This window comes from Lynx canadensis, chromosome B3 (assembly GCF_007474595.2).
Source record: "Lynx canadensis isolate LIC74 chromosome B3, mLynCan4.pri.v2, whole genome shotgun sequence".
Taxonomy (NCBI): Eukaryota; Metazoa; Chordata; class Mammalia; order Carnivora; family Felidae; genus Lynx; species Lynx canadensis.
The window spans coordinates 54,583,228-54,609,039 of NC_044308.2; the positions used below are offsets into that span (position 1 = coordinate 54,583,228).

Below are 25,812 nucleotides of genomic sequence, written 5' to 3' on the forward strand. Positions count from 1 at the left end.
TTAGAAACAAAAGAGCTAAAACAAGCATTGTTTATGTAGATGAGATAAAATCTATAAAATGGTAGTTAAGTGCTGACATTTTATGTTCAAATTGTAACTTACTAGACTATTACTTTTGGTATCCATAGCCCACTGGAGGGGAGGTAATAATACCAGTGTGGTGAAGAATAGTAAAAGAACAATAAAAAAATAATGCAAATACATATATGCAGTCTGTTAGGTTTTGTTTCTTTTGCATTTCTCTTCATTCCAGAAGAACTGAAGCCAGATGTTGAGCAATGTGTTTCCTACTTCTGATAGGTTATTAGACCTATTCTTAAGTATGTATCTGTGGGGCACCTGTGTGGGTCAGCCAGTTAAGTGTCCGACTTTGACTCAGGTCGTGATCTTGCGGTTCGTGAGTTCCAGCCCCACATTGGACTCTGTGCTGGAGCCTGGAGCCTGCTATGGATTTCGTGTCTGCCTCTCTCTGCCCCTCCCTTGCTCCCGCTCTGTCTCTTTTTCTCTCAAAAATAGATAACCATTAAAAAAATTTTTACAATTTTTTTAAGTTTGTATTTGTTTTGTAATGTTCAGAATAATTTTTTTCTGTTAAAATATATTCCCCTTTTATGATTTCTGATTGTTTACAGGCTTAAAAAGTCGCTTAGAAGTGAAATAAATAATTCACTTATATTTTCTATTTTTTTTGTAGCATAATGTTGCAAGACCTTTTTATCTGAGATTTATTTGGATGCATGATATAATAATGGTGTCAATTTTCAGAGTAGTTAACCAGTTGTAAAATTTTAATCTATTCTTTTCTCTGATTTGTTCTACGCTTTTACTCATTTGCTAATTTCTTATGTTTTAGGTGCTGTTTCTGGGCTGTTTGTTACATTTATCAGATTTTGGTACCTGTACCATGCTGTTTTAACTTTTTTAATATTTTTACCAGTGTTTTAACATTTGAACAGATTCTTTCTGTATTCTGATGTAACCTTACTTTAATAATTTGATTTAAAAATTGTTTTTAATATTTATTTTTGAGAGAGAGAGAGAGCATGTGCGCCTGCACAGGAATGGGGGAGGGGCAGGGAGAGAGGGAGACACAGAACTCATAGCAGGCTCCAGGCTCAGCTGTCAGCACAGAGCCCGACGTGGGGTTTGAACTCACGAACCACGAGATCATGACCTGAGCTGAAGTCGGACGCTTAACTGACTGAGTCGCCCAAGGACCTCAGTGTAATCTTAATTTTAAACAATGGATAGAATCTAAAAATTAAAAAAAAAAAAAAAAGTTTTATTTTGTGAGTTGGTTGAAAAATAGAAGACATGAAAAAGATTATACAATGAAAAAAAACTCCTTTTCACCCTGTCTTCCCTTGTCCTCTCTTCCCTATAATTTCCTTTCAATTAGTTTTTTTTTTGTATATTTTCATGTCATTCTATGTAAATATAATTATGTATCTCATGTTTTTCCCACTCTGTTTGTTCTGTGCTGTTTTTATCACTTAACAATGTATCTTGGAGACATTTCCATATTATTACATAGAGGACTTCCACACTTCTAAAAAAACTCCTGTTTGAAGTATGGATATATCCTTGTTAGTTTCTGTAGTCTTCCTATTAATGGACACTTGAGTTGTTTGTAAATTATTGCTGGTATAGACATGCTGCAGTATCATTTAGAAATGTGTGTGTATAGCAGCAAAATAAATTCCTGGATAAGGGACTGATGGGTGAAAAGGTTAAATCACTTCTGTTATTTGATACCATTTAAGCCTTGACAATAATGTAGAGAGTGCCTTTTTCCATATAGCTTTAGAGAGTGTATGTTTTCAGGATTTTGGATTTATGCCAGTTAGTTGAGAATGGTATATTAATATTGAGCATCTTTCCATATGTTTTTCAGCTCTTTGTATTTTTTTTGTGAACTTGTTTGGTCATATCTTTTGTTCCCCCCCCCCCCTTTTTCTTTTTTGTATCTTGATCTATTTTTTTCCCTTTTGGTACATTTTTAAAATCAGTTTGATCAGGGGCACCTGGGTGGCTCAGTCGGTTGAGCGACCGACTTTGGCTCAGGTCGTGATCTCATGGTTTGTGAGTTCAAGTCCCACGTCAGGCTGTCCTGAGAGCTCAGAGCCTGGAGCCTGCTTCAGATTCTGTGTCTCCCTCTCTCTCTGCCCCTCCCCCACTCATGCTCTGTCTCTCTCTGCCTTGGAAATAAATAAACATTAAAAAAAATTTTTTTAAATCTATTTGATCAAGCTCTTAACAAATTTAAAAAAATTTAGGAGCCTTCAGTTCGTAATGTGAGTTGCAAATATTTTGCTAGGTTTTCATTTTCATTGTTGACTTTGCTCATTATTATTGCCATACACAAGTTTATGTTTTATTTTATTTATTTATTTATTTATTTATTTATTTATTTTAACATTTATTCATTTTTGAGACAGAGAGAGACACAGCATGAACGGGGGGAAGGTCAGAGAGAGAGGGAGACACAGAATCTGAAACAGGCTCCAGGCTCTGAGCTGCCAGCACAGAACCTGACGCGGGGCTCGAACTTACGGACCGCAAGATCATGACCTGAGCCGAAGTCGGACGCCCAACCGACTGAGCCACCCAGGAGCCCCCACAAGTTTATGTTTTAAATAGCATTAAGAAGTTCATCTTTAGGGCCTTCTGGGTGGCTCAGTCAGTTGAGTATCCAACTCTTGATTTTGGCTTAGGTCATGATCCCAGCATCATGGGATCGAGCCCCATGTCAGGCTCTGCACAGAGTGTGGAGCCTGCTTAAGATTCTCTTTCTCTCTCCCTCTCTCCCACTTGCATGTTCTCGCTCTCTCTCTAAAATTAAAAAAAAAAATTGTTTTAGTGTTTGCAGCAACATTAATGCATATATACTTAACTGCTTTACAATAGGGCTTATTTCTGATACAATTTTAATGCCTTTGGAGGGCAGGTTTGCGTTTACTTTTTTGTGATGGTGACTGTCCAGAGAAAGAAAAGTTGTGCTCAAGAATTAATCTCTTGCGTTTTAGTCATCCCTGTTTTGGGGCTTGAGTCTTAGCACTTACTTACATGTTAATAACTTTTGAATTAAGTTGTTTCTTTTTTACCTAGACATTATAAATTGCATTTGTTTTACTAGTCTTGTATGAGCTGCTTTTCGTGAACCAATTTTTGAAATATTTTCTGAAAATTTCTAAATAGTAAAGTTGAAGTAATTTTACAGAAAACATTCATGTAGCGACCAGCTTATATGCTAGCTAAGATTCTACTGAGATTTGTCTCATTGCTTATGTATGCCTCTGTCCATTTCTCTGTCCAAGTTTATGAGCCTGTTTTAAAATGAGGTGAATATTTAAAATTGAGAAACTTTTGGGTATCTGGAAAATTATCCAGTTTCTTAAGAGATATTTATAGGATGTAGTTGAGTAGAAGAATTAAATTTGCAGTATGACTGTCTTCTGGCTTATTCTGTCATGCAGCCTACCTCGCAAAAGAGTATAAAAATTTCTTCTTTCTTTCTTTCTTTCTTTCTTTCTTTCTTTCTTTCTTTCTTTCCTTCCTTCCTTCCTTCCTTCCTTCCTTCCTTCCTTCCTTCCTTCCTTCCTTCCTTCTTTCTTTCTTTCCTTTTCTTTTTTCCTTTCTTTCATTCAGAGAGCATGCATGCATGCAAGAGAGAGAGTGGGAAGGGGCGGAGAGAGAGAATTCCATGGAGGCTCAGTTCTGTCAGCCTGGAGTCTGACATGGGCTCGATCTTATCAACCGTGAGATCATGACCTGAGCTGAAAGCAAGAGTTGGGCGCTTAACCGACTGAACCACCCAGCCGCCTTTAAAAATTCTGTTTCTTAAATTAAAAAAAAAAAAAAAAAAAATCCATTTATCAGCAAGTCTTTTTAGACCAGTTGCATAGCATGGGAATTGCTAGGTGGTTCCAGGTCTTTGTGTGCATACTTTGATTTCATCATCCAAAGCCTGTATATTAGTACCTTCTGGTCCAGATCTGCTTCATTTTCTGTTTATTGTTAGAATTTTTGGTAACTGGTAATGAAGATACTTCTCACATCTTCTAAGTGTCCTGGTTAAGAGATGCATTTCATGTTGGCTGCATTGGCATAAGGGGGGGGGGGCTTGAAATGTCTTAAGATTCTTAATCTTGCTTTTATGACAGTTGAACATTTCACAGATTTGTTAATGGGATGATGATTTATGTATTGAAGGAAAATTTTATTCTCTTAAATCTATTTTCTTGTAAATAAGGGTTTTAATTTTTAACCTTTCCTAGGAATTGTTTCTTTCTTTTTTAATAAAACCACAGATATTAGAAGACTTATCATAGTTTAATAAAAAGGTAATGTGCACTTTGTCCCCATGATAACATCTTGCAAAACTGTAGTCCATTCTCACAACCTGGATATTGATATTGATATAGTCAAGATACAGAACAGATCTGTTACTGCAAGGTTCCCTCATGTTTTTCCTTTTTGTAGCCACACTCCTGTTACCTTCCCTACCAGCCTCTCGTTAACCCCTAGAATCCACTGATCTGTTTCCCACTTCCTATAATTTGTCATTTCAAGAATGTTTATAAGTGAACTCATATAGTCCTTTTAGGATTGGATTTTTCACTTGTGTGATTCTCTGGAGATTCATCCAGATTATTGAGTATGTCAGTCAGTTTGTTCCTTTTGGTGGCTGAGTTTTGCTTTGTAGTGTGGATGTACCACAGTGAGTTTAACTGTTCTCCCAATCAAGGACATCTGGGTTTTTCCAGTGTTTAGCTATTATAAATAAAGCTGATCAGCATTCATGTATGGGGGGGGGGGGGAATCTAACTTGCATTATCACATTTTAATATTTTGTCAAAATAAATTATGTAAATTTTATAATAAATCATGCACTTTATGAAAATTCATTGAGTTACTTTTGTGTACTTTTCTGTGTGTTATATTTCAGGTAAATGTTCACTTAAAATAATAAGACATATATTTTTTCCTTCTGGGGCTTACTTAGGTTGGATTCAGATGCCGAGGACATAGTACTTCCTCAGAAAGAAGACAGAATTTGCAAAAGAGACAAGATAATAAGCAGTTAAACACCAGTCAATCTCATAGAGGCGACTCAAATTCTGAGTCTTTATATTTTGAGGTATTTTTTTAGGCTCTATTTATAAACTGTCATAGCAAATGTTCCCATTAAGAAATTAATTTTCTTACATTATGATAAGTACTTTTTATATCTTAACACATGATTCTGATATTAGATTATAAATTACGTAGAAGTACTGATTCATTTTTGTCTTGGATATATATATAGTATAATGTTAACTTCATTAATGTTTATTTTTATAAATTTTGTTATGAGTATTTGGAGGTAACATGTAGAGGTAAAACTTGTTTTTACGTGGGTTAAACCTACTATGAAACTTTCTCCCTAATTTTTCTTATTATTGTTTAGTCTCTTTGTCAAGTTTTTTAGATTTGGATGGTTTAGTCTAGCTAATTTGTGCTGCTAGGTGGGAGAATCTTGGAGAAGAACAAAGCTATTTTAGTTGCTGTACTAGGCAGAAAGTCTGTACCATATTTTTATTGTTTATTTGTCTATATGGCTGTTATTGGAGGCCTGTTATATGTGTAAAATAAGGTGCTATGAGTGATACATTGAATAAACATAGTAGCCTTAGGGAGGTTGCTGTACAGCAGAGAAACGTAGATGCCTGCATACCTAATGCTTGGGTGTGGTCGGAATTGAAGGGAAGGACAAATCCCTTTGAGTTTGTAATAGGGTGGAGATAACCGTTGGAACAGATTTTAAAGAATGGGTAGAATTTGGTTGTGTCAACATGGTGAACAGCATCCCCCATAACTCATTTGAATAAGTCATTTTTTTTGGATCATAGTTTCTTTTTTTTTTTTAATTTTTTTTTTTTCAACATTTATTTATTTTTGGGACAGAGAGAGACAGAGCATGAACGGGGGAGGGGCAGAGAGAGAGGGAGACACAGAATCGGAAACAGGCTCCAGGCTCTGAGCCATCAGCCCAGAGCCCGACGCGGGGCTCGAACTCACGGACCGCGAGATCGTGACCTGGCTGAAGTCGGACGCTTAACCGACTGCGCCACCCAGGCGCCCCGTGGATCATAGTTTCTATAAAATGGGTCAATAGATGGAAATTAAACTGGAAAATGTGCTTGAGGCCAGAGGCTCGAGATGAATAATATGTTAGATAAACTTAGTAATTGACCTAAAGGACTTGGGAGTTATGTTATTCAGTTATGAAGAACAGTACATGTGACAGATTTATTATTTGCACTTAACCATGTAATTGGTTTCATCCTTATATTTAGTTAAAGGTATTAGGTATAATTTTCACTGTAAAGGAGGAGATTGGTGAAGAAATTACTTTGAATAGGGTTTTAAAAAAAATTTCTTAGCTTTTTAACCTTATTGACAGGTGTGTGTAGTATTGCAGGACAGGGAATATATTTATGAAATTCATACTCTAAGCCATCTGTTGAAAATATTTTCCAAATTATCTGACATGTGATAAAATCCTTTTTGAATTTCTTTCCAATTACCTACCCATTTTAAGAGTAGAATTAATTAGAGGCACCTGGATGGCTCAGTCAGTTAAGTGCCCTACTCTTGATTTGGGATCAGGTCATGATCTCACAGTTTGTGAGATCAAGTCCGACGGTGCGGAGCCTGCTCGGGATTCTCTCTCTCGGCCTCTGCCCTTCCCTTGCTCACACACGCGTGTGCACGCGTGCTCTCTCTCTCTTTCTCTCTCTCTCTCTCTCTCTCTCTCTCTTTCTCTCTCTCAAGACACATTAATAAACTTTTTGTTTTTTAAGTAGAACTAATAAAAATGGTATGGTAGATATAGAAATCCAAAGGGTGGACGTGTGCAGATATGCCCCCATTGTTGAATAATGAAATTAGCTGTATTGTAACATGAGAGATGAGATTTCCTTTTTAAGACTGACTTTAAATAGTTTACTTTTAGAATTTAAAAAATTACTTGCCCATTTTTTATTACTCTTCAACATTGTAAAATGTTTTTCTTAAGAGTTTATTGCTTTGAACTGCTTTTACTTAACATGTGGAACTGTTTCAGGATGAAGATGGATTTCGAGAGCTAAACGAGAATGGAAATGCTAAAGACGATACTATTCAACAGAAACTTTCTTCAAAAGTAGTAAGTGGCCCTTTTTAAAAAGATAAGCAAAATACTTGAACATCTTTTGAACTACGGTTATGTTGAAAAGAAGTATTATAGTTTAGTATAAAGACATGGGGGGCAGCATGGTAGACAAGAAACCATGTATTTAGTACTTCATACTTATTTTCATCATTGCCAGAACAAAGACACTTTCCTATAAAATCCATAGTTCTATTACAGACAAGACAACGCCATTAATTAAATGATCATACAGCGTACTTGTTGGAAAACTTGACTTACTTGGGAGTTATTTTGTTTTCAGGCCAGGATCCAGACAAGCATCACCAATTGCAGTAAGCTGTTTTATCTCTATTATTTTCCAGTCTGAAATGATCACGTCATCTTACTCTGTTCTTTATGACATTGAATTCTCAAAGAGTCCTGTCCAGTTATACTGGAGGACACCCCATATTCTGGATTGTCTTTCCTTAAGGTAGTCTTTTGTGGAATCAGTAACAGTGTTTTTGTCTGGTTATCTTAGTTGGATGATTTACCTGAAAACTCACCAATCAATATAGTGCAGACTCCAATTCCCATTACAACTTCCGTTCCTAAACGTGCAAAAAGTCAGAAGAAGAAAGCTTTAGCAGCAGCCCTTGCCACGGCTCAAGAATATTCAGAAATAAGTATGGAGCAAAAAAAACTACAGGTATTTATTCATTTTTGTGAACAAATATAAGTGGTAGATTTGGGGACAGAAAGACAAATATAATCATTATAAATTGCCACACTTTCATACTATCACAAAAAATAAATGTTTTCATACTACTTTGCAGGAAGCTTTATCAAAGGCAGCTGGAAAAAAGAATAAAACACCTGTGCAGCTAGATTTGGGGGACATGTTAGCAGCTCTGGAAAAACAACAACAAGCGATGAAAGCACGGCAGATTACTAATACCAGACCTCTGTCATATACAGGTGATGTCATTATTTGAGGAATTTGCTGTTTGCTTTTGGTAATATATTTTGAATATTGTTAATTTAAATTATATATATCTAAAAAATCCAGAGTCTTCTCACCAGCTCTTCTGTTACCCTCGTCACCCCATCATTGTACTGCATCGTAGTAGCCTCCTGTTACTTACCTTTCCCTCCTGCTATAACTGCACTCTATCTTGAAAGGAGTGATCTTTTAAAAATATGAATAGGATTATATCACTCCACTACTCAGAACCCTCCAGTAGCTCTTGATCTCACTTGGAGTACGGCTGGAGTCCTGACTAAAGCCACATCTTAGCTGATCCTGTGACCTTTTTGCCCCCATCACCATTCTCTCTGGCACACACTGCTGTAGCCAGTCAGCCCCCTTGCTGTTCCACAGACACACCCAACATGCTCCTAGCTCAGTATCTTTGTGCTTACTATTTCCTTTCCCCGGAATTCTCCTTCCTCATATATCAATGTGTGGTTTGTTCTTTCAGGTCCTTCGGGTCTCTGTACAAATGTCAGTTGGTGTAATTGTGAACCAGCTAATGTTTTTCTTCCTCAGAGATTGAAATAAGAATCACAACTAATTTGGCTTTATAACTTTTAAATTGGATAATGGGAAACATAGGAATTTTGATCAAGGTGTGTGTATGTGTGAGAGAGAGAGAGAATATGAATGATTTGGCTTTCTACTGAAACAGTAATGTATATTTTAGCAAACCTTATCAGATTTAAAATTCAGCAGTTTTTATGTGTTCCCTTATTTCTTTTCATAGCCTTAGTTAGAGAGGAAGAGAAGTAAGATAAAGGAAGGGGAAAGGCACCAACAAAAAGCAGATGTTAAGACGCAGAATTGAATATTCTGTTTCTTCTGTTCCTATGTAAAGGGTCTGTCTTTAGACAAGAAGATAATTAACAGAATATAACTTTAGTTCTACGTGCAGAATGTTTATACCTACAGCTAGTTACGTGTCCAGTATAAACCTTAGCTTTGAGTAACTGTTAGTAAAAATAGTATTGAATATGTACTGAGCTTTTGAGTTGCATGTTGTTGAGTTGGAGAGAGAGGCAGTTACATCTCATTGAAAGAGTAAAGGACTATAGCAGTGGAACTGACAGTTAGCAGTATTCTGGAGGCAGTACGGCCTCATGGCAATAAGCAGGGGCTTTGGAATTGAGTTGCCTAGGTTTGAAATCTGTTCTTCTGCGTATTTCCTTGGCAAGTTATTTCCTGACATTAAGATGGAGGTAATGATAATACCTACTTCAGGGTTGTTTTGAAGAGTAAATGAGATGGTACATGTAATGTGGTCAGAAGAGTATCTGGGTTATAATCACTCAATAAATGTTAACTAATTACTGTGGAGAAGAGATTGTTAACCTGTGATGGCTTTATTGTTATAACTTTGATTTATTTAGCAAATGTTAATTTATACAACTGTAAATATTTACATGGAAAGCATGTCAAGGACTGTGGAATTACAGATTAAAAAGTTAATAATCTAGTTGGGGAGAAAGACATACATAAATAACTAATAAAGAGCAGTGTCTTAGGAAGGATACCAGCAAAGTTTTATGAACTTTCAGAAGAGAAGAGTGATTTATAATAGTCAACGGAGAGGTATGGGGAGGATGTTACAAATCACTTCATATATCATAACATTTGGATTGGGCTTTGAAGGGAGAGTATAATTCTTGTCAGATGGAAATGAGATTAACCTCTAACCTGTCACCAGTGTTTAAATGAGAAAGTATTGATTGCAAAAAAATGGACTTTCTTGGGAAGTCCAAGAAAAAAGTGAGACTATTGTAGATATGTCAAAAGATTATGAGGAATTGATAGGGTTTTGTTTGTTTGTTTTTTAACTGATGGAATGTGGAAACAGGTTAAAAAGGACTCCAAACTCTCCTTGTTGGAGGATTGTGGTGATTATGATGATATCAAACAGGGATCATGGAAGAAGAATTTTTGTTGGGAAGAACAGACTCCAGCCCTATTGTGTTTGAAATGCTAGTTAGGGATATCCTGATGGTGCCTATTTAAATTGTAGTTATGTGCAGTTTAGGTTAGAAGTCAGTGAGTTTCAAAGAGAGATAGAAGTGTAGCTCTGGAAATACATAAGGTTGTTAGGGGAAAGAAAAGTTAGGAAAATATATTCAAGGATAAAGTCTTGTGGTATGCTTAGATTTAAAGGACAGCAAGAAGAATTAGATTTAGTGATTGCAAGCTTGTATGTGATCTTGACCATAGCATTTGTGAGCACATGGGTAGGACAGAGACCAGAAAGCAGACTCTTCAGGACCTCTGGGGAAAATGGCCACGTAGAAGGATCCTAAGCTTACCTTGTCAATCAGCTACAATTAGATAGCATCCACATCAGTGTAAATAACTGGTAAAGCAGACTATTGAGAAGTTTAGTAAGGGAGGAAAGGGGAGTGATAGTACTTTAGCATGAGGGGAAGCCAGTCAGGGGAATGGTTTTGTTGGTTTGTCTGTTTTTTGTTTTTCTTTCTTCTATATACAGAAGATTTAGCTTCTTGTTGGGAGATAGGGAAAAGAGTTGGGGGTCGAGGAAGACCTTGAAAGATGAAAGGGAAATGCGTAGAGCAAGATCCTTGGGAAATTAATCCTGAGATGGGATTTTTTTTTTTTAAAGATTTTTATTTATTATTTATTTTTGAGAAACGGTATGAGCAAGAGAGTGTCAGACTGAGAGGGAAAATCTCAAGCAGGCTCCACGCTGTCAGTGCAGAGCCTGGTGTGGGGCTCAAACTCATGAAACTGTGACATCATGACCTGAGCTGAAATCAAGAGTCAGAAGCTTGACCAACTGAGCCACCCAGGCGCCCCCTGAGATGGGATTAAGAGGAGAGGTGGTGATACACAGTGGTGATACACAGTGAACAGGAATTAGGATGCCTTCTGCCTCCTCTCAGGTGGCATGTACATTTAATTTATATATATACATTTAATTTATATATATAATTTTGGCTAACATACAGTGTGTAAAGTGTGCTCTTGGTTTTTGGGTAGATTCCTGTGGTTCATCGCGTACATACAACATCCAGTGCTCATCCCAACAAGTGCCCTCCTCAGTGCCCATCACCCATATTCCCCTCTTCCCCACTCCCATCAACTGTCAGATTGTTGTCTAGATTTAAGAGTCTCTTACAGTTTGCCTCTCTCCCTCTTTGTTTGTAACTATTTCTTCTCCTTTCCTTCCCCCATGGTCTTCTGTTAGGTTTCTCAAGATCCACATATGAGTGAAAACATATGATATCTGTCTTTCTCTGACAGACTTATTCCACTCAACATAACACCATCCAGTTCCATCTGTGTTGCTGCAAATGGCATGATTTCATTCTTTCTCATTGCCAAGTAGTATTCCATTGTATACATAAACCACATCTTCTTTATCCATTCAACAGTTGATGGACATTTAGGCTCTTTCTATAATTTGGCTATTGTTGAAAATGCTATTATAAACATTTTTGGAAAACCTCCAAATGCATGGAGGTTAAAGAACATACTACTAAAGAATGAAGGGGTGAACCAGGCAGTTAAAGAAGAAATTAAAAAATATATGGAAACAAATGAAAGTGAAAACACAACAATCCATACCCTTTGGGATGCAGCAAAGGCAATCCTGAGAGGAAAATACATTGCAATCCAGGCCTGTTTCAAGAAACAAGAAAAATCCCAAATACAAAATCTAACAGCGCACTGAAAGAAACTAGAAGCAGAACAACAAAGAAACCCCAAGGCCAGCAGAAGGAGAGAAATAATAATGATCAGAGCAGAAATAAACAACATAGAATCCAAAAACAGAAAAACAAAAAAAACCCCAGTAGAACAGATCAATGAAACTAAGAGCTGTTGTTTTGAAAAAATAAACAAAATTAATAAACCCCTAGCCAGACTTCTCAAAAAGAAAAGAGAGAGGACCCCAATAGATAAAATCACTAATGAAAATGGATTTATCACAATCCCTCAGAAATACAAGCAATTATTGGAGAATTCTATGAAAAATTATATGCCAACAAACTGGACAACCTGGAAGAAGTGGACAAATTCCTAGACACTCACACTGTACCAAAACTCAAATGGGAAGAAATAGAAAGTTTGAACAGACCCATAAGCAGTGAGGAAATTGAATCAGCTATCAAAAATCTGCCAACAAATAAGAGTCCTGGACCAGATGGCTTCCCTAGGAATTCTACCAGACATTTAAAGCAGAGTTGATACCTGTCCTTCTCAGGCTGTTCCAAAAAATAGAAATGGAAGGAAAACTTCCAGACTCATTCTATGAAGCCAGCATTACTTTGAGTCCCTAACCAGAGACCCCCACAAAAAAAGGAGAATTATAGGCCAATATCCCTGATGAACATGGATGCAAAAATTCTCAACAAGATACTAGCAGATCAAATTCAATAGCATATAAAAAGAATTACTTACTATGATCAAGTGGGATTCATTCCTGGACTGCAGGGCTGGTTCAATATTTGCAAATCAGTCAGTGTGATACATCACATTAATAAAAGAAAGGATAAGAACCATATGATTGTGTCAATAGATGCAGAAAAAACATTTTGACAAATACAGCATCCTTTCTTAGTAAAAACCCTCAAGAAAGTCAGGATAGAAGGAACATACCTAAACATCATAAAAGCCCTGTATTAAAAGCCCACAGCTAATATCAACCTCAATGGGGAAAAACTGAGAGCTTTCCCCCTGAGATCAGCAACACAACAGGGATGTCCACTCTCACCATTGTTGTTTAATATAGTGTTGGAAGTCCTAGCATCAGCAGTCAGACAACAAAATGAAATAAAAGGCATCAAAATTGGCAAAGAAGAAGTCAAACTTTCACTTTTCGCAGTCAACATGATACTCTACATGGAAAACCCGAAAGACTCCACCAAAAGGCTGCTAGAATTGATACATGAATTCAGCAAAGTCGCTGGGTACAAAATCAGTGTACAGAAATCGGTTGCATTTGTATACACCAATAATGAAGCAACAGAGAAATCAAGAAATTGATCCCATTTACAATTGCACCAAGAACCATAAAATACCTAGGAATAAACCTAACCAAAGATGTAAAAGATCTGTATGCTGAAAACTCTAGAAAGCTTATGAAGGGAATTGAAGAAGACACAAAGAAATGGAAAAAATTCCATGCTCATGGATTGGAAGAATAAATACTGTTAAAAAGTCAATACTACCCAAAGCAATCTACACATTCAATGGAATCCCAATCAAAATTGCCCCAGCATTCTTCTCAAAGCTAGAACAAACAATCCTAAAATTTGTATAGAACCACAAAAGACCCCAAATATCCAAAATAATATTGAAAAAGGAAACCAGAGTGGGAAGCATGACAATCCCAAACTCTACTACAAAGTTGTAATCATCGAGACAGTATGTGTGGTATTGGCACAAAAACAGACATATAGACCAATGGAATAGAATAGAGAACCCAGAATTGGACCCACAAATGTATGGCCAGCTAATCTTTGACAAAGCAGGAAAGAGTATCCAATGGAAAAAAAGACAGTCTCTAGACAGTGACATGCAGAAGAATGAAACTAGACCACTTTCTTACACCATACGCAAAAATAAACTCAAAATTGATGAAAGACCTAAATGTGAGACAAGACGCCATCAAAACCCTAGAGGAGAAAGCAGGCAACAACCTCTGACCTCAGCCACAGCAATTTCTTGCTTGACACATCTCCAAAGGCAAGGGAATTAAAAGCAAAAATGAATTATTGGGACCTCCTCAGGGTAAAAAGCTTTTACACCGCAAAGGAAACAATCAACAGAACTAAAAGACAACTGATGGAATGGGAGAAGATACTTGCAAATGACCTATCAGATAAAGGGTTAGTATCCAAAAATCTATAAAGAACTTACCATACTCAACACCTGAAAAACAAATAATCCAGTGAAGGAATGGGGAGAAGACATGAATAGATACTTTTTCAAAAAAGACATCCAGATGGCCAACAAACACATGAAAAGATGGTCAACATCACTCATCATCAGAGAAATACAGATCAAAACCACAATGAAATACCACCTCACACCGGTCAGAGTGGCTAAAATTAATAACTCAGGAAACAGCAGATGCTGGTGAGGATGTGGAAAAAAGTGAACCCTCTTGCACTGTTGGTGGGAATGCAAACTGGTGCAGCCGCTGTGGAAAACCTTGTGGAGGTTCCTCAAACAAAATAAAAATAGAACTATCCTACGACCCAGCAATAGCACTACTAGGAATTTATTCAAAGGATACAGGAGCGCTGATTCATTTAATGTTTTTTTATGTTTATTTTTGAGAGAGAGAGGGAGCACAGGCAGGGGAGGGGCAGAGAGAGAGAGAGAGAGAGAGGGAGACACGGACTCTGAAGCAGGTTCCAGGCTCTAAGCTGTCAGCACAGAGCCTGACATGAGGCTCGAACTCATGGACTGCGAGATCATGACCTGAGCCAAAGTTGGATGCTAAACCGACTGAACAACCCAGGATAAGCCTGGCATATCCGTTTATATTGGACAGCAGCTTCTCAGGGGAGTAATAGGAGAGCTTTGCTGCTAGAGCACGAGGATTGAGGATAAGGTCCTCGGACTGCTAAAGGACTGGGTCACCACTACTGGGTGAGGGTATCAATCAGGTGTAAAAGAACTGCTGAATAGTACTGAGAGTGCAGCCAAAGGGGAAGATCACTCTTCACTGGTGGATGGAAATGAGGAGTGATAGACTATTTCATATAAAAGGGTGATGGTTTTTTTATAATTTTTTTTAATGTTTATTTTTGAGAGAGAGAGAGAGAACACCTGCATGGGGGAATGGCAGGGAGAGGGAGAGAGGATCTGAAGTGGGCTCTGTGCTGACAGCAGAAAGCCTGATGCCAGGCTTGAACTCATGAACCATGAGATCGTGTCCTGAGCTTAAGTCAGCTTAACAGACTGAGCCACCTAGGTGCCCTATATAAGGGTGATTCTTATGTAAGATTCCGTAGGAATAAGGAGAGGTGCAAAGTTTTGAAATTGGAGAGGTAGAGTGGTTCTGCCTGGAGACCAGTTGCAAAGAATTGCCATGCTTGAGGCTTGCTGCTGTGGAGTAGAACTAATAATTTATTTGTCCCTGCTTTGGATTGCTAAATTAGTTACCTGCATTGGCTTTGTCATCTTTATCTTATGGAGGTTAAACAGATGCATAAAAGCTGTACCTGAGAGATACTGCATGGCCCTGTATTACTCCTACTATTATGATGTCTATTCTCCCACAAGAAGAGGATGTTCTTTTAGATTTATCATTAGAAATGTTCATTGTATGCGGCGCTGGCTGTGATAGTAAAGCTAATGTTCTTGTTTGTTTCTAGTGGTCACTGCAGCTTCTTTTCACACTAAAGACTCTACTAACAGAAAACCCTTAACCAAAAGTCAGCCATGTTTGACATCCTTTAATTCTTTGGACATTACTTCCTCTAAAGCAAAGAAAGGAAAAGAGAAGGAAATTGCTAAACTAAAACGACCCACAGCACTTAAAAAGGTAAACCGAAACCTGGAGATGTTTATTTTACAAGTTAAATTTAAGGATTTAAAATGTTTTGCAGAAGTAGTTGTGGCATTTTAGCCAACAGATTGTTATGAGATATTTATAGGTGTATATCTTTATGATGAATAGTTAATTGAAAGTTGGGGATATCATCAGCATCATGATTATCTTTCTATATTGAACAAAACCCTGGAGGATGAATTCTTTCTGTAAGGTTAAAAAAAAGCAAAAGAAGTTAAACATTTAGCATCCAAAACATTGGACTGTAGGAATCAGAAGCCCTAGATTCTGGTACTAAATTATATAGTTTTAGGCAAACCTTTCTTACCCTTATCTTCTTCATCTATAAGTTGGGATAATATCTGCTCTGTTTAACTCAGTATTTTATTTTTGTGGGTGTAATCTCTGCACCCAGCATGGAGCTTGAACTCAACAACCCCAAGATCCAGAGTCGCATGCTGTACCAACTAAGCCTGCCAGGTGCCCCTAACTCAGTATTGTTAGGAGCAGAATGAGATAATCCAGGTCCAAATAATTGAAAACTGCAAAATGTAAATTTAATGTTAAACTGTATGACCTGGTTTCCACACTTGTTATTTTATCCATTTTTGTGGAAACTCTAGTTTGTCAATCAGGAGTTAAAGCGTGAAGCAGATGTGGTTTGATAGCTGTAGCATTATACAGCATAATTGCCTTCCTTTATTTTGGATATGGTACCTTTTTCAACTACAGGGCCTAAAATTACATTTTTTTTTTTTTTTTGCCAGTTTGTTTGTAGCCAACTAAACATGTAGCCAACCAAACTCCTCATGTCCATTTTTAAGTGAACTGTATCTGTGTAATAGTGAACATTTTAATCATTCTATACATTCTTAAAGAGTGATCAGTAATTAAAGATTGGTAATGACTTTTAGGTTATTTTGAAAGAAAGAGAGGAAAAGAAGGGCCGTTTAACTGTGGACCACAACCTTTTGGGATCTGAGGAACCAATAGAAATGCACTTAGATTTTATTGATGATTTGCCACAGGAGATTGTTTCCCAGGAAGGTAAGATTGTCCTTTTCTCCCTTCTCGTGGAATGGTTCAGAGTATTTTAATTAATAAGCCATCACTAGTTATTATCCTAATTGGAGGATATGCTCCATATTTTATGTAAATTTCTTTATTTTTGAGAGTGGTTTGTTTTGAAGATGCCTCTATAGGGAGATATTTAACAGGGGGAAGGGGCAGGTGTTATATAGCAGAACTGTGGCATTTTTGAGGCTTGAGTCCTGAATTTGTTGTATACACTAATAATTATGATCTCACCAATGTATCTTATGTAACTCATAGTTCTTTCATTTTGTCTTCTTTCGTATCTAGAACACTACTGGCTATTTTCGTCACAGGACTATTTTTCATTGAATTGTTTTTGTTGATTTCCTTTCTTGCTTTTATGAATTAATACATATACCACAATGAGTAAAGAATTACAAAGCCTTTTGTAGTACAGAATTCAGTTGATCAATAAGATATAGTCCCATACAGTAGCCAGCACATATCATTTTGAATGGGACCTCAGCAAAACTGCACATTCTTTCTGATATTTTTACTGCTGTGGAAGAAAGATTTAAAGAGATCCCTGGCTAGGTCCCCTTTTCTGCTGGTATATGTGTATTCCTTTCTGCAACACATTCAAGTCTGATTTCCACATATTAACTGGTAGTGTTCCATTGTGTAGAAAAATGAGTGCTTCTAAAGATTGTTCAGCCAGGACATATTTGGCTAGCATTCCCCTTTTCTCTCAATTAAATATCCTTGCCTTTGTATTTAGGTTTATCCATTCATTCAAAAATGGATGAATTCAACATTCATTCAAGTGTTTATTGAACACTTACCATGTGTACTTCAGTAACTGGGTTGGGGGTAGAAGGTCAGGAAATGTAATAAAGAATGGATTGTCCTGCTCCAAAAAGCTTATCGTTGGTAGGGAGATAAGATACATGTGTGACTTTGCTAATTAGTGGACTGGAGTACAAAAAATAACTCATTTCTTGAATTTAGCTGTTTAAGAAAGAAGCAGTAAATGAAGGGGGCAGTGAAATCAAGAGGTGGTATATCTAAAGAATGAGGCTGCCTGAGCACAGAAGCAAAGACCAAATGAGAGAGAAACTGGGGTGGTGTCTGAAGAAATGAGGAGTGGTGTGGAGAGAATGAGTGAGGTAGAATTCATCACTGCCAGCAGCAATGGGAATTTGTAGACAGTTAAAAAATGTATTTCTAAGAAATAGGTGAAAAAATTGAGACGAAGGAGATGGGTAATATGATCTGGAAAGAGGTTCAAAAGTTATTCCCTTTGTTCTTCAATTTAAATCCTCTAAGAATACATGTTTTAGATCATTTGGCTTTCTCTCCTCTCTTCTGTAGAGACTTACAGGCTCGGCTGTACTTGGTTTTTAAGAGTATGTTTTAAGAGATAATAGGAAGACTTCATTTTTGTAGTATATGAGAAATGTTTGTGATATAAACAATGTCCAACTCGTTAGCTTCTGGGGAATTTGGAAGTTATACAAAAGACAGCTGCCATTCTAAGTATTGATCAGTAGATAGCTTTTCAGCATTTAAAGTTTCTAAATTTTTTCCCTTCACCCCACATCTCCACAGATACTGGACTGAGCATGCCCAGTGATACTTCGCTCTCTCCAGCAAGTCAGAATTCTCCATACTGTATGACACCTGTGTCACAAGGCTCTCCGGCTAGTTCTGGGATAGGCAGTCCGATGGCATCTTCTACAATAACCAAAATCCACAGCAAAAGATTTAGAGAGTAAGTTTTAGCCTCATTATTGAGGTTGAATAGTTTAAGTATCTTGATTGTAGTTCTGAATACAGTATTGTCATTACTTGATGGGTGGAGCATGCAGCACTTCAAAGATATTTAAGTTCTTCCTTCAAATTATGTTTAGCAGCTAGTTTTATTGTATTTAAAGCATTTGACTTCTATCAGCTATCAGTGTTCATATGAAAGTGATTTCATAGTAAATATTCTTTTTATATCAAATAGTGTTTATAAATAAACCTGGAAATTTGACTTCTTATATCTTACATATACAGTGCCTTAATAGGAAGTTTTTCCTCCTTAAATGCTTTTGCTTTTTTGTTTATATTATTGGCCTTTCAGAAAAAAAACCCTGTGTAACGAATAAATTACAAGTTTCTAAGACCCCGTTCCATGAAGTAAACATATTACATGAAGCTGTTTGTTTTTAAGCAAATATTTCTGTTTTAAAATGCCCATCAGTGAGTAATCTTGAACTAGAAGTTACTCCTATGAAGGATTTTAGGATTTTAACATTTGTATAGATGGATTTATTTTACATTTAAAAATGACATATGAAAGAATCCCAGGGTGAATGAAAAATCAGTATGAATCCAAACCATATTGGTTTGTTCTATTCCTTTGTTTTTTTTAATTGAAGTGTAGTTGATACACAATATGATAATTAGTTTTAGGTGTACTATATAGTGATTTGACATCATATACATTATGAAATGATCACCATGAGAAGTCTTAGTTAGCATCTGTCACCCAAGTTATTACAATAATATTGACTATATTCTGTATGATGTGTTTTATATCCTCATGATGTACTCACTTTATAACTGGAAGTTCGTGTTTCACCTATTTCAGCTGTATCTCCACTCCCTTCCCATGTGGCAACCACAATTTTATTCTCTATTTATGAATCTATTTCTGTTTTGGTCACTTGTTTTGTGTTTTAGATTCTATATATAAGTAAAATCATATGATATTTGTTTTTCTCTGATTTATTTCACTTAGCATAATATTCCCTGGGTCCATCCACGTTGTTGCAGATGGCAAGATTTCATTATTTTTTATGGCTAAATAATATGCCACACACAGTGTACAATATTCCACACATAGCCACACCCCCATTTTCTTTATTCATTCATTTATCAGTGGACGCTTAGGTTCCTTCCATGTCTTGGTTTATTGTGAGTAATACTGCAGTGAACATAGGGGTGAATATATCTTTTTGAATTCATGTTTTTGTTTTCTTCAGGTAAATACCAGGAAATGGAATTGCTACATTGTATGGTAGTTCTGTTACCCCCAGTAGTACATGAGAGTTCCCTTTCCTTCACATCCTCACCAATGCTTCTTGCCTTTATTTATTTATTTATTTAAATTGTTTTTAATTTACATCTAAGTTAGTTAGCATATAGTGAACAATGATTTCAGAAGTAGATTCCTTAGTGTCCCTTACCCGTTAGCCCATTCCCCCCTCCCACAACCCCTCCAGTAACCCTCTGTTTGTTCTCCATATTTAAGAGTCTCTTATGTTGTGTCCCCCCTGCCCCCATTTTTATATTATTTTTGCTTCCTTTCCCTTATGTTCATCTGTTTTTTCATCTTAAATTCTTCATATGAGTAAAGTCATACGATATTTGTCTTTCTCTGACTAATTTCGCTTAGCATAATACTCTCCAGTTCCATCCACATAGTTGCAAATGGCAAGATTTCATTCTTTTTGATCGCTGAGTAATGCTCCATTGTATATATATACCACATCTTCTTTATCCTTTCATCTGTCGATGGACATTTGGGCTCTTTCCATACTTTGGCTATTGTCGATAACACTGCTATAAACATTGGGGTGCATGTGCCCCTTCGAAACAGCACACCTGTATCCCTTGGGTAAATACCTAGTACTGCAATTGCTGGGTGATAGGGTAGTTCTATTTTTAGGTTTTTGAGGAACCTACAAACTGTTTTCCAGAGTGACTGCACCAGTTTGCATTCCCACCAGCAGTGCAAAAGAGATTCCCTTTCTCTGCATCCTTGCCAACATCTGTCATTGCCTGAGGTGGTTAATGTTAGCCATTCTGAGAGGTATGAGGTGGTATCTCATCGTGGTGTTGATTTGTATTTCCCTGGTGATGAGTGATGTTGAGCATTTTTTCATGTGTCTATTAGCCATCTGGATGTCTTCTTTGGAGAAGTGTCTATTCATGTCTTTTGCTCATTTCTTCACTGGATTATTTGTTTTTTGGGTGGCAAGTTTGATAAGTTCTTTATAGATTTTGGATACTAGCCCTTTATCTGATATGTGGTTTGCAAATATCTTCTCCCATTCCGTCAGTTGCCTTTTAGTTTTGCTGATTGTTTCCTTCACTGTGCAGAAGCTTTTAATTTTGATGAGGTCCCAATAGTTCATTTTTGCTTTTGTTTCCCTTGCCTCCAGAGACGTATTGAGTAAGAAGTTGTTATGGCTGAGGTCAAAGAGGTTTTTGCCTGCTTTCTCCTTGAGGATTTTGATGGCTTCCTGTCTTACATTGAGGTCTTCATCCATTTTGAGTTTATTTTTGTGTATGGTGTAAGAAAGTGGTCCAGGTTCATTCTTCTGCATGTCGCTGTCCAGTTTTCCCAGCACCACTTGCTGAAGAGACTGTCTTTATTCTGTTGAATAGTCTTTCCTACTTTGTCAAAGATGAGTTGGCCCTATGTTTGTGGGTCCATTTCTGGATTCTCTATTCTGTTCCGTTGATCGGAGTGTCTGTTCTTGTGCCAGTACCATACTGTCTTGATGATTACAGCTTTGTAATACAGCTCGAAGTCTGGGATTGTGATGTCTCCAGCTTTGGTTTTTTTTTTTTTTTCAAGATTGCTTTGGCTATTTGGGGTCTTGTCTGGTTCCATACAAATTTTAGGATTGTTTGTTCTGGCTCTGTGAAGAATGCTGGTATTATTTTGATAGGGATTGCAACTTCTTCTCTTCTTGATTCTAACTATTCTGATAGGCATGAGGTGATGCCTCATTGTGGTTTTGATTTGTATTTACCTGAAGATTAGCGATGTTGAGCATTTTTTCATGTGTCTGTTGGCCATCTGTATGTCTTTTCTGGAATGTCTATTCAGGTCTTCTGCCCATTTCTTATCAGATTATTTGGGTTTTTTTGATGTTGAGTTGTAGGAGACCTTATATGTAATCTGGGTATTAATTTTTTTTTTTTGGATATTAATCTCTTATATATCATTTGCAAATATCTTCTCCCATTCAATAGGTTGCTGTTTTGTTTTGTTGATGGTTTCCTATGTTTTGTAAAAGATTTTTAGTTTGATACAGTCTCATCAGAAAACAAAAAAAAAAAAATGCTTATTTTTGCTTTTGTTGCCCTTGCCTGAGGAGACAGATCCAAAAAACCCAAAAAACTGCTAAGACTGATGTTCAAGAATTTACTGATGTTGTTTTCCTGTAGGAGTTCCATGGTTTCAGGTCTTACATTTAGGTCTTTAATCCATTGTGAGATTATTTTTGTATATCGTGTATGAAAGCAGTTCTGGTTTCATTGTTTTGCATGTAGCTGTCCATTTTTCTGCACACCATTTGTTGAAGAGACAGTCTTTTCCCCATTTGTTATATTCTTGGATTTTTTGGTCATAGAATGACCATTTAAGTGTAGGTTTATTTCTGGACTCTTTGTTCTGTTTACCTGTTTTTATGCCAGTTCCATACTGTTTTGATTACTATAGCTTTGCAGTATAGTTTGAAATCTGGGAGCATACCTCCAGCTTTGTTCTTTTTCAAGATTTGCTTTGGCTTTTTGGGTCTTTTGTGATTCCATAAATATTTTAGGGTTATTTGTTCTAACTCTGTGAAAAATGCCATTGGTATTTTGATAGGGATTGCATTATATCTATAAATTGCTTTGGATAGTGTGGACATTTGACTGCATTGGTTCTTCCAGTCCGTGAGCACAGTTTGTCTTCAATTTATGTCATCTTCAGTTTCTTTCATCAATGTCTTACAGTTTTCAGAGTACAGGTTTTATACCTCTATGGTTAAATTTATTCCTAGGTAATCCTAGGTATTTTTTTCTTTTTGATGCAGTTGTAAATGGGATTGTTTTCTTAATTTTTCTCTCTGCTAGTTTTTTACTGTGTAGAGATGGAACAGATTTTTGTATATTACTTTTGTATCCTCCAGCTTTACTGAATTAATTTATTCTAATTGTTTTATGGTGTGGTCTTTAGTGTTTTCTAACGAAAAGAAATTTCTAACAAATTTCTAACTATTTGCACATCTGCAAATAGTGACAATTTCATATCTTCCTTGCCAATTGGGATGCCTTTTATTTACTTTTCTTCTCTGATTGCTGTGACTAAGATTCCCAGTACTGTGTTGAATGAAAGTGGCAAGCCTGGGCATCTTTGTCTTGTTTTCCTGATCTTAGAGGAAAAGCTTTCATTTTTTTCACTGTGGAGTGTGATATTAACTGGGGGTTTGTCATCTCTGGTCTTTACTGTGTTGGGGTATGTTCTCTCTGTACCTGCTTTGTTGAGAATTTTTATCATAAATGGATATTGAATTTTTGTCAAATGTTTTTTTCTGCATCTGTTGAGAAGATTGTATGATTTTTATCCTTCATTTTGTTAATGTGTATGACAGTTGATTTGTGGATATTGAATTATCTCTGCATCTCTGGAATAAATGCCATTTGATCATGGTGTGTGATTCTTTTAATATACTACTGAATTTGGTTTGCTAATATTTTGTTGAGGATTTTTGCATCTATATTCATCAGGTGTATTAACCTGTCATTTTCTTTTTTTGTAATGTCTTGGTTTTGGTATCGCATAGAATTAATTTGCAAGTGTTCCTACACTGTTGTTTTTGGAATAGTTTCAGAAGGATAGGTATTAACTCTTCTTTAAGTGTGTGGTAGAATTTACCTGTGAAGCTGTCTGGTCCTGGACGTTTTGCTGGGATTTTTTTTTTTTTTTTTTTGATTATTGATGGTATTTCATTACTGGTAAACAGTGTTCAGATTTTCTTGATGATTCAGTTTTGGAAGATTTTATGTTTCTAGGAATTTATCCATTTCTTCTTGGTTGTCCAATTTATTGATGTATAATTTTTCATAATGATCTTTTGTAATTCTTTGTATTTGTGTGGTGTCAGTTGTAACTTCTCTTTTATTTCTGATTTTGTTTATTGGGCCCCCTCTTTTTTTCTTGAGGAGTCCTTCTAGGCAAAGGTTTATCATTGTCCTTGTTTTAAATCTTTTTCTTTTTTTTTTAATTGAAGTATAATTGACACACATTATTACATTAGTTTCAAGTGTACAACATAATGATTTGACAAGTTTACATTGTTACACCCACCACAGGTATAGCTACCACGTGTCATCATATAATGTTGACTATATTCCCTATATATCCCTATGACTTACCCTTCCATTATACCTTAAAGCAGGTATCTCCCCTTTTCTTCACCCATTTTGCCCATCTTCCCACCTGCCACCCCTTGGCATCTGTCAGTTCATTCTCTGTATTTATGGTTCTGTTTCTGTTTTTTATTTGTTCACTGGTTTTTAGATTCTACATATAAATGAAATTATATGGTAGTTTTTCTCTGTCTGATTTATTTCACTTAACATAATCCCATGTAGGTCTATATAAATATTGTTTATCTTTTCAGAGTACTGGCTCTTGGTTTCATTGATCTTTTCTATTGTTTCTTTTTCAGTCTCTATTTCATTTGGTTCCTCTTTGATCTTTATTATTTACTTTCTTCTGCTAACTTTGGGCTTTGTTCTTATTTTTTTAGTTTCTTTATATGTAAGGTTAGATTGTTTATTGGAGATTTTTCTTGTTTCTTAGAATAGGCCTATATAACATTATAAACTTCCTTCTTAGAATTATTTTTGCTCTGTCCCCATAGATTTTGGAAGTTGTATTTCCATTTCCATTTGACTCAAGATATTTTTTTATTTCCTCTTTGATTTCTTTGACCTCTTGGTTATTTGTTTGCATGTTATTTGGTCTCCTCATATTTTCCTCACATTTGTGTTTTTTCTGGGTTTTTTTTTTCCTTGTAATTGATTTCTAATTCTATCCCATTGTAGTTGAAAAGATGCTTGATATGATTTCAGTCTTGTTAAATGTATTGAGACTCATTTTGTGGCCAAACAGGTGATCCATCCTGAAGAGGGTTCCATATGCACTTAAGAATGTATATTTTGCTGTTTTGGATAGAATGTTCTTTATGTATCTCTTAAGTCTGTCTGGTCTAATCTGTTGTTTAAGGCCATGGTTTCCTTATTGATTTTCTCTTTGGATGATCTCTCTATTGATGTAAGTGGAGTGTTAAAGTTCCCTACTATTCTTGTGTTACTATCGATTTTTACCTTTGTGTCTGAAAATATCTGCTTTATGTATGTGGGTGCTTCTATGTTGGGTACATAGATATTTACAATGTTATATCCCCTTGTTAGATTGATCCATCTATTATTTAATGTCCTTCTTTGTTTCTTGTATAGTCTTTGTTTTAAAGTCTGTTTTGTCTGATGTAACTATTGCTAACCCAGCTTTCTTTTCATTTCTGTGTGCATACAATATCTTTTTCCATCTCTTCACTTCCAGTCCATATGTGTCTTTGGTCTGAATTGAGTCTGTTACAAGCAGCATATGGATGGGTCTTGCTTTTTTATCCATTCAACCACCTGAGTCTTTGATTGTAATATTTCTTCCATTTACACTTAAAGTAATTATCAATAGGTATGTACTTACTGGTGATTTTTTTTGTTTTGTTTTGTTTTCTGGTTGTCTTTATAATTCTTGTAGTTTTTTTGTTTGTTTTGATCTCTTCCCTTGTGATTTGACAACTTTTTTCGTGTTATGTTTAGATTCCTTTATTTCCTGTATATCTATTACAGGCTTTTGGTTTGTTTAACATGAAGTTCATATATAATATCTTATGTATGTAAATTTATTTAAGTTGATGATTGCTTAAGTTCAAACACATTCTGGGGCACCTGGATGGCTCAGTCAGCTGTGCGTCTGACTTTTTTTTTTTAATGTTTATTAATTTTGAGAGAGAATGCAAGCAGGTGTGGGGCATAGAGAGAGATAATCCCAAGCAGGCTCCGTGCTTCCAGTGCAGATCCCAATGTGGGGTTTGATCTCATGATTCCTGAGATCACAACCTGAACCAAAATCAAGAGTTGGACTTGATTTCAGTTCAGGTAATGATTCCAGGGTCAGTCCCATGCTCAGCATGCAGCCTCCTGGAGATTCTGTTTCTCATCTCTCTCTCTCTCTCTCTCTCT

At 36.3% G+C, this 25,812-nt stretch overlaps 1 protein-coding gene across 2 annotated transcripts in view; it reads left to right on the forward strand.

The window, feature by feature from the left end:
- Window positions 1-25,812, forward strand: part of SECISBP2L (SECIS binding protein 2 like) — a 65,558-nt gene that overhangs the window by 19,961 nt on the left and 19,785 nt on the right. The window contains exons 8-14 of one of the 2 annotated variants that reach the window (XM_030318230.2): window positions 5,006-5,140; window positions 7,109-7,189; window positions 7,695-7,862; window positions 7,990-8,131; window positions 15,524-15,693; window positions 16,614-16,746; window positions 18,343-18,505. In XM_030318230.2, the coding sequence (XP_030174090.1) occupies window positions 5,006-5,140; window positions 7,109-7,189; window positions 7,695-7,862; window positions 7,990-8,131; window positions 15,524-15,693; window positions 16,614-16,746; window positions 18,343-18,505 (992 nt within the window). The remainder of the gene's footprint in view (window positions 1-5,005; window positions 5,141-7,108; window positions 7,190-7,694; window positions 7,863-7,989; window positions 8,132-15,523; window positions 15,694-16,613; window positions 16,747-18,342; window positions 18,506-25,812) is intronic. The other variant, XM_030318231.1, reaches the window with a different exon arrangement.